This window comes from Centropristis striata, chromosome 12, assembly GCF_030273125.1.
Source record: "Centropristis striata isolate RG_2023a ecotype Rhode Island chromosome 12, C.striata_1.0, whole genome shotgun sequence".
NCBI classification, from domain to species: domain Eukaryota; kingdom Metazoa; phylum Chordata; class Actinopteri; order Perciformes; family Serranidae; genus Centropristis; species Centropristis striata.
Window position 1 is genome coordinate 15516213 of NC_081528.1, and position 16950 is coordinate 15533162.

The 16950-nt window shown below is 37.4% G+C and overlaps 1 protein-coding gene across 3 annotated transcripts; it reads right to left on the minus strand.

Moving 5' to 3' along the window:
• Positions 1–8889: 8889 nt before the first annotated feature.
• On the minus strand, positions 8890–11852 carry LOC131982053 (SUN domain-containing protein 2-like). Of its 3 annotated transcripts, none has more exons than XM_059346611.1 (8): positions 11726–11852; positions 10861–10951; positions 10564–10730; positions 10331–10438; positions 10104–10216; positions 9811–9981; positions 9611–9700; positions 8890–9442 (listed from the first exon to the last, which is right to left on the minus strand). In XM_059346611.1, the coding sequence occupies exons 2-8, from the start codon at positions 10947–10949 to the stop codon at positions 9275–9277; spliced, it is 906 nt and encodes a 301-aa protein (XP_059202594.1). In that variant the 5' UTR covers positions 10950–10951; positions 11726–11852; the 3' UTR covers positions 8890–9274. The 3 variants fall into 3 exon arrangements, with proteins under 3 accessions (XP_059202594.1, XP_059202592.1, XP_059202593.1); XM_059346609.1 differs by having other exon boundaries at positions 10331–10441; XM_059346610.1 differs by lacking the exon at positions 11726–11852 and having other exon boundaries at positions 10331–10441; positions 10861–11592.
• Between the last annotated feature and the right edge of the window lie 5098 nt (positions 11853–16950).

Genomic DNA, 16950 nt, shown 5'->3' on the forward strand with positions numbered 1-16950 from the left:
AATATTCGCGTGACGCTGTGTCGGGACAGCCTATCAGCGTTGAGATTCTGGAAGACAGTGTCCGAGATACATGAGAGAGAGGAGAAAAGCGGCAGGAAGGAGGAGTGGGTCGGCAGGAGGGACAGGAAACACTAGATGGCTCACGCTCGCTGTTAGCCAACGGAGACCGACGTCCGTACACGGCGGCCATCTTACCACAGGCAGCTCGCCCACTCTTAACATCAGTCATGGTGCACGTAGCATTTAAATAACCATAGTTTGCTTAATTTGAACCGATTTTCACACGGTTTGGTTTGTTATAAACCTCAGAGTTGTGGTTATGTGCCTGCATACTGAAGAATAATTTTAACCATGGACTTTCATAAAAAAACATTAAGCAGATAGGTAGAGTAATAGCTATAGGCCTACACACACAAGGTAGTTAGCCTATATTAAATCATTTATAAAACATTTAATCATTCCATGTATATTATGTTAGTAATATTTCTTTTATAATAACAATAATGACACATAAAATTAACATGTATGTATTTATTTTCATTATAAATATGTCTTATGCCTTCCTGTATATCCATATACATAAACACACACATACATATATATGTATACACACACACACACACACACACACACACACACACACAGACATATATATCTCACAGAACGGATATAAAGAAAGGTGCATGTATATCCGTATCCAGGGCCGGAGTGGGGCCACTTTTCAGCCTGGGAATTTCAGGCCCAAGACCGGCCCACTTTTTCCATGGTAGTGGAAATTGGATAAATGAAGCAACAGTTCAGCTCTTACTATCCTGTAGTTTTTTTTATTAATACCATGGTTCAACAGATAATGTAAAGGTTAAATAATAATCCACTTAAGATGAGAAGTTAACAAAAAATATTTCACTATTCCACAAGGATACAGTAGGTTGATAAATTAACAAAAGCATAAAATAAATAAAGCATTTGAAACATATCCCACTCTTCAATAAAGATGCATATTGAACTACTGTTTACAGTTCAACTCACAGTAGCTACACTATTTCTTACATTAAATAACTTTAATTCATATTGTTTACTCTGTTATCTTCTCTACCTGTCCCTGTAGTCATGGCCTCCTCATTGCAAATTTCGGGCTCATCATTTTCAGCAGGAGAGTGGCTTATCTGCTGCTCAGAAGCTACAAAGAAAAAATAATTTCACTGCATAGCCTACACAGATCAAGTTTGAGTTTTGTTATCAATATTTTCATAATATTTGCAAAGTCTATGAATCGCCATATATCAGGTGATATAAAAAGGCTTATATTTTAATTCAATTCAATGTTTTGCTTGCGAATAGGTTGACAACGCTTCAACGATATTAACCACGTTACAACGTTAGCCGAACAGTTACGTTGCATTAAGCCTATGTCTCTCTTTACCAGTTGCCACTTGTGTTTGTCCTCTCGAAAATAAATCTGTAAGCTTGGCACATTTGGCAGCATCCTCCTCCAATGCCTTTCTTTTCTTCAACCTGGCTTTTTCAGCCCCTCCTGGCCTCTTCCTCCCATCCATCCTCCCCGACGTGTATCGTTGAGATAGGGCTGGCCCAGCTATCGGTAGCCTACCTGAGAAAACTTTTTTGGAAAGACGGCTATGGACCCAACCAACTTTATTTGGGAGGGGGGAACTCCCTCGCATGGTACAACCCATGCTGAGGCTGCGGTGTCAGAATGCAAAACGTGTTTAGCGTACTTTAAGAGAAGATGGACTAATGTGAAAAATGTCAAATAAATAAAAAAAAAAATTATCGGCCGGCCCAAAAGTGAAGCGGCCCACCGGGAACTCTCCCGATTCTCCCGATTACCCACCCCGGGCCTGTCCGTATCCAGACATGTGTGTGTGTGTGTGTGTGTGTGTGTGTTTATGTATATGGATATACAGGAAGGCATATTTACACACATTTATTTAGACATATTTATATTGAAAATAACAACTCTGAGGTTTATAACAAACCAAACCGTTTGAAAATCGGTTCAAATTAAGCAAACTATGGTTATTTAAATGCTACGTGCACCATGACTGATGTTATGAGTGGGCGAGCTGCCTGTGGTAAGATGGCCGCCGTGTACGGACGCTGGTGACTCCGCCTCGAGCCATCTAGCCTTTCTTATATATATCTATGCCCGCTGCCACCACACACCCTCAATCAACAGTCATTAGAATTGATTAGATTGAACTTTATTGTCACTGAACAAAGTAACAGCTACTTGGACAACAAAATGCAAAATATAGGCCATCTTTCTCTCTTTCCCATGGCACTTTTTTTTGGTCATTTTGTGTCTTTTTTAGTTATTTTGTGTCTTTTTTTGGTCATTTTGTGTCCTTTTTAGTTATTTTGTGTCTTTTTTCTGTCATTTTGTGTCTTTTTTAAGTAATGTAGTTTTTTTCTGTCATTTTTTTTATTTTTTTATTTATATTGTGTCTTTTTTCTGTCATTTTGTGTCTTTATTGTCATTTTGTGTCTTTTTTAAGTAATTTAGTTTTTTTGTCATTTTGTGTCCTTTTTAGTTATTTTGTGTCTTTTTTTTGGTCATTTTGTGTCTTTTTTAGGTCATTTTTTGTCTTTTTTAAAAGTAATTCAGGTTTTTTTCTGTCATTTTGTGTGTGTTTTTAGTTATTTTGTGTCTTTTTTTCTGTCATTTTGTGTCTTTTTAGTTATTTTGTGTCTTTTTTGTTCATTCTGTGTCTTTTTTAGTAATGTTGTCTTTTTTTAGTAATGTGTCTTTTTTCTGTCATTTTGTGTCTTTTTTAAGTAATTTAGGTTTTTTTCTGTCATTTTGTGTAATTTTTTTCGTTATTTTATGTCTTTTTGGTCATTTTGTGTCCTTTTTAGTTATTTTGTGTCTTTTTTTCTGTCATTTTGTGTCTTTTTAGTTATTTTGTGTCTTTTTTAGTAATTTTGTTTCTTTTTCTGTCATTTTGTGTCTTTTTTAAGTAATTTAGGTTTTTTTCTGTCATTTTGTGTGATTTTTTTCCCCCGTTATTTTATGTCTTTTTTCTGTCATTTTGTGTCTTTAAGTAGTTTAGGTTTTTTTTGTCATTTTGTGTCCTTTTTAGTTATGTTGTGTCTTTTTTTGGTCATTTTGTGTCTTTGTTAGTAATTTTGTGTCTTTTTTTCTGTCATTTTGTTTCTTTTTTTTTAAAGTAATTTAGTTTTTTTTCTGTCATTTTGTGTGATTTTTTTTAGTTATTTTGTGTCTTTTTTTTAAATCTCGGACGTCTGGTCACTTATAGCATATAAGAATATTCAATTACTGTTAAGCCAACTATGAATAATAAAACATGCCAAAACATGTGTCCTTTATCATAGCTACACGTATGACAAAAAAACGCGTGAAAATCAGTAGTATTCAGTGAGGTAAGATTAATTAAATGCGCTGACAGTTATATGCTCCTGTCAAACTAATTACACTGAGTGGAGCGGATCACCACTCCAAGACGGCGGCCGAATTTCTCGCGTCACAGCAGCTGATGCTGCGTCTAATTGTCTATTGGCGTGTCTGCTCCGCCTTCCGCCATGTTTGCCAAAAGAGAGAGAGAGCGAGAGCGCGAAGGAGAGAGATTTAATATGAAATATATTTCATGTAAAATATTTAATATGTTTGTATTAATATTTAATGTATTGTATTAATTGTATTGTAATTGAATTGCATGTCTGTATGTATGTTCTGCTTTTGGCAACAAAGGTTGATACCATTCATGCCAATAAAGCTAATTTGGTTCCATTTGTACACTTTCAGAGTTAAGGATAGACCTTGAAATTTAGAATTTTGAGAAACACTGCTTTAGGGGGGTCTAAATTGACAAGTCTGTAACTCTGACATACACACACACACACACACACACACACACACACATTGAGACTAACGTTAGAGTCTCTTTTTCAAGTGTGAACTGGTCAAGAGAAGAGGCAAATAAATGTTACACAGCTCTGCAACAAATACAGGACAGTGATAGACTTATAGCAGCCTTAAAACAGTACATATTAACTAGGAAACTCAAGGAGAAACAGTGAATCAACTGTCAACAAAATTGAGTAGTTAATTACCATCTGTCTTCAAGCAACGTCGAGTGGGTTTTAAATGTCGGCGCTGTTGTGTGTGAAAGAAAGTTAGAGACGCCAAGACCCGCCTTTCGTTGCTTCTGATTGGTTAATATTGCGTGGTGCCTTCCCCGGTTGGTTAGATTTAGGCACAAAGGACTGATGGATTGGTCTGGGATTGGTTATCTCGGTCAGTCAATCAGAGTTACTCGAGATACGGCAAGCCGCGAGGACGAAAGAGTATTGAATGGGGAAATTTAAGCGTGAGAAATGTCAAGTGTGGCGTGTGGTGTGAGAATGGGTTAAATTGCGTGACTGTCACACTCAAAGCGTGACACTTGGCAGCTCTGCTTACCTCAAGAAGGAGTGGGTATGAGAAAAGCAGTCACTGAAAATGGCGCTGGCTAACTGCAGGTCTAAGTAGCAGTTAGAAACTGATATGGACTGTTCCAAACAAACCGTAGGAGAGAAATGTTTTTTGTTTCTTACTTGTTTTGTATTTGTTCTCTTACAGGTTACACACATAACCTAAGATACATGTTAAAAAAAACATCACAATCAATTGTCCAAGCATTGTGTTTAATTAAAAATATAATAATTAAAAATATATGAAACCCCTCATATTAATGGTCTCACCCAGCAGTAACCGCCAAAATAATAACGCCCAAGGCAACTCCCTTGAGGAACCCCACAGTCAACATATTTAATGTTAGACAAACTGCCATTAAAAACAGTCTGTTTGTCAAATAACTCTCCATCAATTGTATGGCTGACAGACTAAAACCATACTGCTTGAGTTTTTCTACCAACAGAAAATCAAATGCAGCACTAAAATCAAGCATAACGACACCCACTAATCTTCCATTGTCCATTTCCGAGCGCCATTCATCCGTCATGTGTCAAGGCTGTACATGTGGAGTGTCCCAGCCTAAAGGCATGTTGAAAATCATTATTTAAATTATTGATGTCAAAGTAATTTTGAATTTGATCAAACATGATCCTTGCCATTACTTTCAGCACACAAACACACACTCAGACTCACACACAGCACATACTGATTGACAGTGTAGAGACATGGCAAGGCACCGAGGATCCAGATGAGGAAAAAGCAACCTGTGGGAGCATCCACACTGAGAGGTGGCAGAGCCCACAGCCATAGAGGACGCCGTCACAGAGACCACCAGGACCCGGGTAGACCGGGGCGGACTTCACACATGGTGCAGAGCCGCCCAGTCCCCTGGGCCCAGTGAGTCTCCAAGACGACATACCCATGGGCAGACTGTACACACCTCCCAGTGCGGAGACCCCCATGAGGGAACACTGGAGTTAAAAACTAAAAGACGAAAAGACAACAGGACAGGATAAAAATTAAAAGACTAAGAGACAACAGGACAGGATAAAAACTAAAAGACTAAAAGACAACAGGTTCTGATAAAAACTAAAATACAATGGGAAAGAAAATACAAACGATGTGATGAGCATCTAAATAAGTAAATAGATAAATAGGTGAATAAATAAATAAATAGTAAAATAATCAGTTAAAAGCTAGATCAAACAGGTCATGCCATTCGTGACTTTCCAAAGCCTTTTCTAATCATTCTACAGATCTGTAATTTGAGCTTTATAGAACAGATATTTTTTCTTTTTATTAGCAGCAGTAACATAATTTCTTAACCTCCTATAATTTGCCAATCCAACTGAAGTTCAGCCTTAAAATCCGGAGAAGTCATGCTCAGGACGGCAGCAGTGTCCTCCGGAGGGGGAGGCTTAGCAGGTGCACTTGGCGGTGTTGTGGCCGCACTATTCCCTGGCGGAGGGGGGTAGGCCTTGTTAGCGCTGCCGTCGGATTGTTCATATTTTTCTGTTTTTGGGGCATATCGGCCTGTAATGCAGTCCCAACGAGCTTGTGGAGTAAAACTGTAAAAATAGTAAGTTCACGAGAAAGGCCCTACATATTAATTTAAGAGAGTTTCACAGCAGCTCCCGCAGGCATGTGTTACTCCATGAGTCACTAAGCCGGAAGTCCCAGTTTGAATGTGTTTCTGAGTGGTCATGTGTTTTTTTTACATCACTAAGTTTGGCGTAGAAATCCGCCTTACAATACAGGCAGTATGCCCATGTTTAGTGTTTAGCCTCGTGAAGCATTTGCTTCATTTACGGAGCCCAAGAGATGTTTGTTCAACAAAGGGCTGAAAACACACTAAATCACCACTGCTGAAGCCTTTTTTTTAAGCCAAGGCCACCATCTAGTGGAGTCAAAAAATAAAGGAAAAGCTTCATGAGGCTTCATTGTCCCAACACTACCTTGTATCATCTCCAATAAACTGCTTTAACCAGCCTTTGAATTCAGGGTTTGATTCCCACTTCTTTCTGTATTTTTGTGTGTACAGTTTAGACTGAGACACGATGAAATGTATAAGCCAGCTTATGTCAAAGAGAAGCACACACACAGTGGATGAGGTAAGTTAAGTGACTGAGGCTGTGTGAGTCAAATGCAGTGATTTATTTTAGTGTAGTGATAAATTTCAGTGCAGTGATTTATTATTTAGTGGACAAAGGTAATAATGGATGTGAATGAATATCAAAAGTTGAGCTATTGATATGTTGGTGGATATTGAGTGTCTGTGGTTGGAACTTAGCACATTTCTTCCGAGTTGCAAACTGTTTCACTGTGTTTTAGGGTAGTAGAAATCCTTCTAACTATTACGTGTCTTTCTCGGAGGGGAACGTGCCAGTTGTCCACGGCAGATGACATTAACTACTGTATGTGCTCTCCTTTTGTCATCATTGCAGATGTCAATAAATCCTATTACCAAGAACTGCAAACAAGAGTTCTCATTCAACACAAGACACAGCGCAGAGGTCAAATAGAGTCGGTGTTGGTGGTGGTGAGCGGCAGACACGGCCGGACTACCGGGACGTTTCTTCCCCCGGAGAGCGGCGGAGCTGGCCAATGCAGGCTGAGCTCTGATGGCTATTGGGACCTGAGATGCCATTTGTGGTGAGCAAAGTGGTTGTAATATCGTGTGACTGCAGTTTTCCCTCTTGATAATTTAGCTACTTAGCAGTCTGACATCCAGATTGTAAACATCGCTTCACCCAGATATGGAATTGTTTCACTTTCGGTATCATACTTAGAAATTCTTTAAATTATAATAATATCATTTTTGTAATGTTATTATTTTAAAGTAATAATTCTTAATGTTTTCAAATCCTTCAAATAATTAAAAATAAGTGCCCTCTTAAAGTAAAAGTTTTTATTATCATTATTATTGCTGTATTATTATTTTATGACGTTTCTTTTTTTCTTGTATGCTACTTTGAATTATTGTTAGATGTGTTTAATAATGATAATACTATAATAAGATTAGATATTTATTTCAGATATTTAACAACAGCTGAATATAATTTAAGTTTAAGTTATAATTTAATAACTTGAAATTATAATTAGTTTACCTTTACAATCTTATAGCATGTGCAGCTACAGAAATACACAAATAATTTCAGTGTATATAGTCAAATGTGAACAAAACAAAAATATATAGTTATGTTTTGTATAGGTGTTAACCGATGCTACATTGGTACATATGATATAAGACCTTATGTATTCTGAGGATATGCAACCCTGATTCAAAAATAGTTGTGGCACTGTAAAACATTATTAAAAACAGAAATGCATCTACGTCAGCATGGGTGTTTATATTTAAGAAAAGTTTTCTAGTTGGAGCATGAGAGATATTGTCTTTGTACTGTATTCAGTTGAATGTAGGTCACAAAGGATTTACAAATCTTTGCAATGTATTTTCATTAAGTTTTCCACACTGTGTAAATGTTGATATTTTTAGTTTTCTTTTCTATCACATGTATGGAAATGTTGGAGCATGTTGACCCAGTAAAGGTGATTTTCTTCATTAAAGTGAAAAACTATAACTACAACCTTAAAAAAAACAAGTCACCATGTATTTTTTAACAAAGCATGTAAAACATACAGTATGTCTTGTGTTTTGATGTGACCACCACTGAATTGTAGCTATGGAATCATAGCACCAGCATTATTGACAATAACTGATTTGACATATTTCACCTTGATCTGGCATTGTTTATGCTGTTTGCTAAATGTCAGTTGCTTCTTAGAGTTGTTGTTACATGATCAAATCTTTTATTTATATCAAGTAAACTGCACTCAATGATTTCAAATAGATGACAAAACAAGAGGAAATAATTTTCATTTAGCTTTTTATTTATTTATTGCATTGATATTAGGGAAACTAATTAACCTAAATTGTGCATATTTATGTGTGGGAGGAAACCAGAGCACCTGGAGTAAACCCATGCATGCACGGAGAGAATATGCAACCTCTACACAGACAATGAACCAGAGCTAGTCCTGTCTCTGTGCAGCTACAGTGCTAATCACTTTGCCACCGTGCAGCCCTAAGACTCAGACCATCTGTGAATAAATAGATGTTGTGTTGTGGAATTTGGAGTGACAGAAAATACAAAAAAAAATGACCGTCCAAACAGTCTCTGATCTAAACAGAGCCCCCAGCAGCTTTTTTCACCTGGAAAGGGAGGAGGTTTGTTGAGAGAAGTATAGGGACCCTCACGGGACACCATACTCCCCCCAAGCTCCCACCCACCCACCCTGTCTCCCCTTGCCAAGTTGCACTGCACAGCTGTAACATACCTCTCAGCCCTGCCAGGTAGGATGTTTGCTGGGAGAAGGTATGGGGAACCATCCCCCCACCCCCCCCCACCCACCCACCCAGCAAATACACCTACCCACCCTATCTTCCCCCATGTCACAGTGCGCTGCACAGCTGTAACTTACCTTTCAGTGCTGTCAGGGAGGAGGTTTGATGGGAGGAAGAATGGGGAACCGTCACGGTACTCCAAACCTCCCCCCAGTAACACACCCACCCTGTCTCCATCCTGCCAACGTGTGCTGCACAGCTGTGACATATCTCTGAGCCCTGTCAGGTATGATGTTTGCTGGGAGAAGGTATGGGGAACCATACTTCCCCCCCAGCAAATATACAGCTGTAGACCCCCCTCCCCAAATTAACACAAAAATTGCTTATATTTTATGACTGCAAATTCCACAACACAAGTTCAAAATTAAGTCTAGTTACTCACAGATGGTCAGAGTCCTTACATTCAAACAAATACATACTTACCCATACTTTACTTACCAATCTCTGCAACCAGAAGACAGTTTTATCTTCTCTCCTTGTTTCCCTTCTCCGGTTTGCAGCATTCCATGGACTCTGAAGTTGTACAGGCAGGTGTAGTCCGGATGGCCCCAGTTGCTCTCAACTTGCAGCTTCACATAGTTGAAGGTACCTTTTTTATGATCCTGAGTGACATGAGAAATAAGCAGAGCAAGTCAGTTGTGTGGTCGAAAAAGGATGTGAAAAAATATATACGTATAATGACTACATTAAGAACATCAGTGTCTTTTATATTTTACCAGCTTGTTGGTGAAATTAAAAAATGCATGTTTTGCTGATGCTGTAATACTCACAGGCAGTTTGAAAGTCTGTACCTGGTCCCCATCGTGATCATAAAGAAATGTTCCTAGTTGGGTTCCTTCATCATCTAAAGTCTTCATGCCCTACAAATGAGAAAGACAAAGATCCAGTTAAACACTTGTTGTTCTCTGTGTATGTGTCAGTGAAATACACAGGGTGTCTGCAGTATAAAAATGGTAAATCTGTGACTTACAAAGACAGAAAACTCCTTTGGGGCACTGTAAATGCTGCCACTTGGGGACACGTTCTTTGAAATGTGACCCAGTGTTACATGGCTGATGGTAACCGGGTGGGACAAGGCGATAAATAAATGTCCATGATCACCAGGGAGGGGCCAGCAGTCTCCCACTCTTAGGGGGTGTCCCTGAGGAGAAAAAAGAGAAATTAGTTGGTATGTTGTGTGTATAATAAATAATAGCAAAGCAATCCAAATCTTAATATCATATGGCCATACCACGTAGCCAAGTGTTTGTTGTGTGTTCTTACCTGAATTACAATCCTTGGGCTCCTAAGGGGTTGCCAAAGAGAAATACCCAAATACGTTACACATGATGGTGGCTGGTACGTTGCTGTGGAAAGACTTGGTAAAATAAAGGCCCCTGCACACAATAAAACACACAGAGAAAGTTAGCAAGCAAACTTAAAACTAAAAAGCACATATGCAAATTACAATCTGACAGATGAAAATGATGAGGGGGATTAAGATGTTTTACCCTGCGTCTCCAGAGCAAAATTAGGCATTGTATCTGCCACCGGTTGCAGGTACTTCAACCTATTTTCACACTCCTGCAGCTTTTCCTGTTGCAATGCGAATGCAAATCCTGCTGAATGAAGAAAAATAAAGCAAAGCTCAGGGGATGTTTTTTTATTCAAAGAACAGACACTGTATAGAATTTGCACACTGATTAACTGAATATGGCTGTTTGTGGAAGGAGATATCACTTACCTAAACACAGGGAGACAATAAAGCTCAGCAGGGAAACAATCGTCATGAAGGTCCTGCTGTTGTCATGTTGTCTTTTGTTGCAGGAGCCACATTCGCTCTCGCCGTCTGCCGTGTCGAGAAGACGTCGTCTCCAGGACTGGAAGGTGGTCCTACGTCGTTTGATATTCCTGGGTGTTATGTATGAGAAATAGTTAGAGCTTTGAAGATGTACAGTATAATGAAGAAAGTGCGAAATATAAATACCATGTGTATATCTACAAGTCTGACAGCAACACACACACACACATACAAACTTACCTCTGCCTGGACTCCCTGTATCTAATAACGGGTTCGCCCTCGTTGTTATAATATCCCGACAAATCTAATCTTGAGCTTCTCCGTGACATGACTGTTAACAAACAAGAGAGCAGAACAGGGAGTGAGTCACTCAGTGACACAAGTTATGGCATGCACTTTTTTAACTGTTACTGATTTATTTTTAAGATTTATATTATTAGAAGCTACTCAGTGCTAAATACTATTATGTTATTGAGAGTCAGACAAACGCTACAAAAAAAGATGTGTTGATTCAACAATTTATTTTTCATTTTTAAGGTTGTAGTTTGTGGTGGATAAGCCTTTAAACATTTTCCTCTTTTTTGTGAATATATTCTGCAACACAGAACATACAATAGTAGCTTACTTTGTCAGTTTTTAAGTTTTTGAAAAATAATGTAAATTATAGTCTTGCTATATTACTGCTTAAGTGCTGTAACCCAGCTAAATATAAGCTTTACACATGTGCATGAAAATAACCAAAACAATTGAACCAATTGAAGCCGGTATTGAAAATATGTTTCTGGATTGGAATTTTCATAGTACGATAACATATTTTGCAGTTACAGTCGAAAATGTACAAAATATGTATGGCAAAGACTGGATTACATTTTCCAGAAAGGTGTTTCTCAAATTTCTCCCACAATCCAATTTACATAAAGTACAGTGGACACAGTTATTGGAAACATTTCTCTCACAAAGTATAAATAAACATCTCCAAAATGTATGATTTATCACAGTATTTACACGTTTTCTAACAGAAACCACAAGTATAGTTGCTGCTTCCTGAGTGTGTTTTCTAGGCTATTTACCTGTGAAAGAAAGAGAGAAAGAAAATATGGCTTACCTTTAATGTGTCTGAAGCGTTGTCTACCTCTAATACTGTGAGCTAACTATCATCAGTCAGTTTTTTAAGTCGCTATCAGTCTGTTTTCCTCAGTAGTTTGATGTCCAGTTCACTGAAAGATCTGAAATGTAATGAAGATTCTATCGACAGAACGTTCCATAGAACTAGCCGTCACATATTCCAAGCTCTGACATTAAAGCGGCGTAGAACGAACACACACGCGCGCGCGCGCGCACGCGGTCAGTTATTTGTTTTTGCCAGTTTAAAGAATTTTATGTTAGTCATAAAAATACACAATTAAATTATTTTAAAAAATGAATAAAAGCAAAAAAGTCTTAAGCTACTCGTTTATAAAAGTACCGACTTTGACATTGTTTCTTCCCCCAATGTTTTATTGAAAATTACAAAAATAAATATTTCTTGCACCTTTTTCACAGTACACATACCTTGCATAAGTGTAGAAAGAATGCTACGTGAACATCAATCAACAGTAAAATTTACAATAATAACATCAATATTATAAATTCAGAGCAGTTGAAATAAAATTAAATTAAATACAAATATAAATAGATAAAAAAAATACATATAAAACATTCTAAACGTTGTTTTCAATAAGGGGGATTAGAATTAGTTTCAACTGTTCATTTCAGTGGGATTTTTTTTTCAAGATAACTCACATTGACATTAACCTGTGGGCCGAGCAAGCAGCTGGCTGTCAGTGGAGTGCTCATAGAGACATGTATGTCTATGGGAGTTTATCAAATTCAAATATGTTGATCTAGATCTAAATTGTCCCTTTTGTGACTCCCATACTGAGACTATTATCCATCTGTTTTGGAAATGTAAATATACCCGTATACTGTGGCAAGATATTTGCAGATTTATTTTACATAATATCACCTGTGACTTCAAGTTCCTCTTGCAAGATGTACTTTTTGGTTTTAAAATGAGTAACATTTCAGTTGAGAAAGAATATTATTTAATTAATCTAATTATAATCCTTGAAAAGTTTTACATCCATAAATGTAAATTTGCCAAAGTGAAACCTTTATTTTGTGTTTTTATGAAAGAACTGGAGATGTACTTCAAGTCAATATCTAATGCTAAAAACAAGAAAGCTATCAAAACTGTGAGATTATGCTCCCACTTCAGTCTTTTTGATTCAATTTAATTTATATATATATATATATATATATATATATATATATGCATATATAATTTTATTTGTTAATTATTATTTTACTACTATTGTTGTTATTTTCATTTTCTATTTATGTATTTATTTTTGTATTATTTAGATGTTTCTCAAATATTATTATTGTAATGTTTACCCTGCTACTTATGTTACTGCACTACTGCTGTATATGTTCAATAAATGAATGTGAAATAAAAAATGTCTATGGGAGTGCTGCTGTCACTTGTTCTGCAGCCGAAGAGTCGCAGGAAGAATCAGTGGGATCATGAGTGCCCCCTACCATGAAGCAGGAGAACTGCGGGCCTCACTTAGTGCCTTTTCACAGCCATTTTATTATTGCTCAGCATAAGAAACACGTCACACACATACAGTTGTTGACAAACAATACTGTACATTATATACTTCAGCTAAATTATGGAAATTTAGTTCATATAGCAAAAGTCTTTGATCTTTTTAATAGCGACATACAGAGAGACAGAGTATTTCAACAGTAAATGTGACAATTCAGTGATTTTGAATAAAAAATAATCTAAAACTGGTGGGGGGTAAGATTAAAAAAACTTCACTGGATAAATATTATTTATTTTTTTATTTTACATTTTTTTCTTTCCATGATGACAGGTGAGGCACAGCCTCTCCTGCCTCCCCTGACTGCACGTCACTGATGTACATTATTTTACCAAACTAGAATTCTCCCTAGGGTCGCTTTACTGTAGTTCAACTTCTTCTCATGTGAAGTAATTGGTAGATTACAAAGCTATGCTGTCAAAGTAGCTTCTCCAACACAAGAACACTGCAAGGTCCTGTATCTGTGATGGGGGAGTCGGATTATGTCCCAAGCTGACCAGATATTGTTGCTGAACCAAGACCTGACCAACTGGGTAACCCCAGATCATAACACTGCCCAACAGGCACTGGGCCTCTCTTCTGACCCTGAAGCCCCCATCACTCTGGAACAGGGTCTATCTGGACTCATCAGACCACATGACCCTTTTCCATTGCTCCAGAGTCCAATCTTTAGTCCCAATCCCTTGAGTTCTCTTGGCATTGTGTGAGTGGAAATGCTCTTACTTTCATTATTAAACATAGCCATCACTTCTACTGTTGACTTCTCAAGATTTAATTTCACTAAACATTTAAGTGACAAAATCAACCTTTTTTTTCTGACCATAAAGATAATGGTTCCATCAAATCAATCAAATCAAAATCACTTTATTTATCCCCAAGGGTAAATTCAGTTAGTCTGGTAACTGTTAGAAGTCTGTTGGCTGTAGGAGCGAAGGATCTTTTGAATCTCTCTGTCCTGCAACAGAGAGAGAGGAGCCGTCCACTGCTGTTTTTTTGGTCCATAAAGGTTTTGTGTAGCGGATGATCTGGGTATTTCAAGATGGCCTCGAACATGTTCACAGTGCATCTCTCCACCACCTCCTCCAGTGTGTCCAACCTGGCTCCAACCACAGAACCAGCTCTTTAGACCAGTCTGTCCAACCGCCTTGCATCTCTGTGTCTGATGCTGCCTCCCAGCAGACTGCAGCATAAAACAACACACTACCACCACAGACTGATAAAACATCTGCAGCATCTTACTACAGATGTCAAGAGATCTGAGCTTCCTTAAGAAAAATAGGCGGCTCTGCCCCTTTTTGTAGAGAGCGTCTGTGTTTAGGGACCAGTCCAACCTATTATCCAGGTATACACCTAGATACTTATAACTTGGCACCACCTCCATGTCCACCCCACAGGTATTCACTGGCTGAAGAGGGGGCTTGAGCCTGTGGAAATCTATGATCATGTCCTTAGTCTTTGAGCTGTTCAGTAGGAGGTAGTTCTTGTGACTCCAGTCACTGAAGGCTTTTATCAGATCTCTGTATTCAGATTCCTGTCCATTCCTGATACACGCCACAATAGCAGTGTTGTTTGAGTCAGACTCAGAGTTGTATTTGAAGTCCGCTGTGTACAGTGTGAACAGGAATGGAGCCAGAACAGTCCCACTATCCTTCCATGTTTCAATAATGCATTGGACAGTTCTTACCCTAATTTTAGTAGTTTCAGCAATCTCCTTTAGTCGTTTTCTTTGCTCAATGCAGGCTATTCACTTTCTGAAACAGAGTAACAACTTTTACACAAGCACAGGATATGTCTTCTCACATTTTTCTAAAGAAAAGCTACTCACCACATCAGTTAGGGTTCTGTAACTTGTTTCCAGCTAAAAGATATTTATCACTACAATAGTTCTCCAATATCAGGCTCTTACCTATCGGCTGAGTTCCTCCAGGTGGGGATCTTTTCTTTGTACAAAAAGCATCCTGATCATTACAGCAATGAAATAAATGATTAACTGACATTAACATCACCAAACAACAATGTAGGTCCAATGTATTTAACTTGTAACTATTCAAAGCAGTATCACTTGGATACACAACACATTTATTTCTTCATAAAAAATTAAATGTATAATACCGTTTTAATGAAGATTCCAACATTCACCAACGTTTTCTTACTTGGAAGTTAGACCAAAATCTACATGGAGACTAAAGCGCACATCTACACACCAGTGCAGAATAGTATTAGCATTTTATTCAACTATACAGTTCTTTAGTATTATGACATTTGAATTACAATAACTTTTTTTTTAAATTCATGATATTTTTATATTTTAAACTCAACTAGATTAGACTACATTTTCTGAAGAAACTGTGATGTGAATCCTGGAAGCTGGATAGCTGTTTTCCTCCAAAGCTACCTTGTTGGAAAGAGAGAGAGAAAATTGTGGTAAGCAGGTTAAATATATTTCTCAGAATATTTTACAACTCTGACAGTTGGGTCCTCTGAAAGTGGATCTTTACATCATTTTAGGGTCACAGGAGAGACATTACTACAAAATGTGACGTACAATATAAAATAGATTATCTACTACATATGAATAAGGAGTAGGAGGAGAGGGTGATTGATCTTTCAGGCTTTGGAGCTGTAATAATTATTTTTAGTATAAGCGAAATTAAGTAATGTATTTTACATGGAAAACAAAATACTATGCTGGCTTAAATGTGTAAGAAGAAGGGAAATAGTAACTTTGTATGAATGTCAGTGGAAAGTTGAATCAAATGGATGATGTAAAAAGACGTGGAATATTTGAAGGTTTTTTAAAAAGCTGATGCTCCACTAAATGAATGGTTTAAATGTGTTTGAAGAAGCGGTTGAAGAGGTATTACTGTAGTTAAGAGAAAAGCATTAGTAGCAGGTGATTCCAAACATTTCAACAGCAGTGTACAAAAGATATCAATATATACGTAGGTCCAATAAAGTTCCCATGAGTTCTCTATCTTCAAATACATTTTCTTTTTTTTTTTCATTTATCCTTTATTTATTTCTCAAGGAATCATTGATGTACAATGATGTCAAGACCACAGAGAAAACAGAATGAAGAACAAACAGCACAGACAAAACACTTGAAAAAACAGTTACAGTGAGAGGCAGAGTTGTTGGTTATCATAGTATTAAACTGACCCATAGACATCAGATACATATAATATATCAAATTGGTTTCCAGCAGCAACAAAATGTGCATTGAAAGCATCACAAATGTCAGATGTTTTATCTATTATACAGTCATTTGATGCGATAGAAGAATGGATGCACAAGATTTGTTTTTCTTTATATTAACTGCTTTCCAAAATTTGGATGGGTTCGCAAAAGAGCGGGAGATTAGGTCAACGTGATAATTTGCTTTTGCTTTTCTTACGGCAGAAGTGCAATTGTTCCTTAGTTTTCTGAATGTAAGCCAGTGAGCTGCCTCATCGGTGAGCCTTGCTATAGCCCGCGCTTTGTCTCTTGCTATCATTTGTGATCTAGAAATATACTTTTACTATTTTCCAGTGTCTCTAAAGAATTCTGGATGCTTCAATCACACACAGTATAATCATAGCAAATGAACATTATCCACATTTAACATAATGTTCCTTAATAAACATCTATTAGGAGTCTACCCTAGTGGGGCGGCATAGCTAACCTATTGTTCATTTTGTGATAA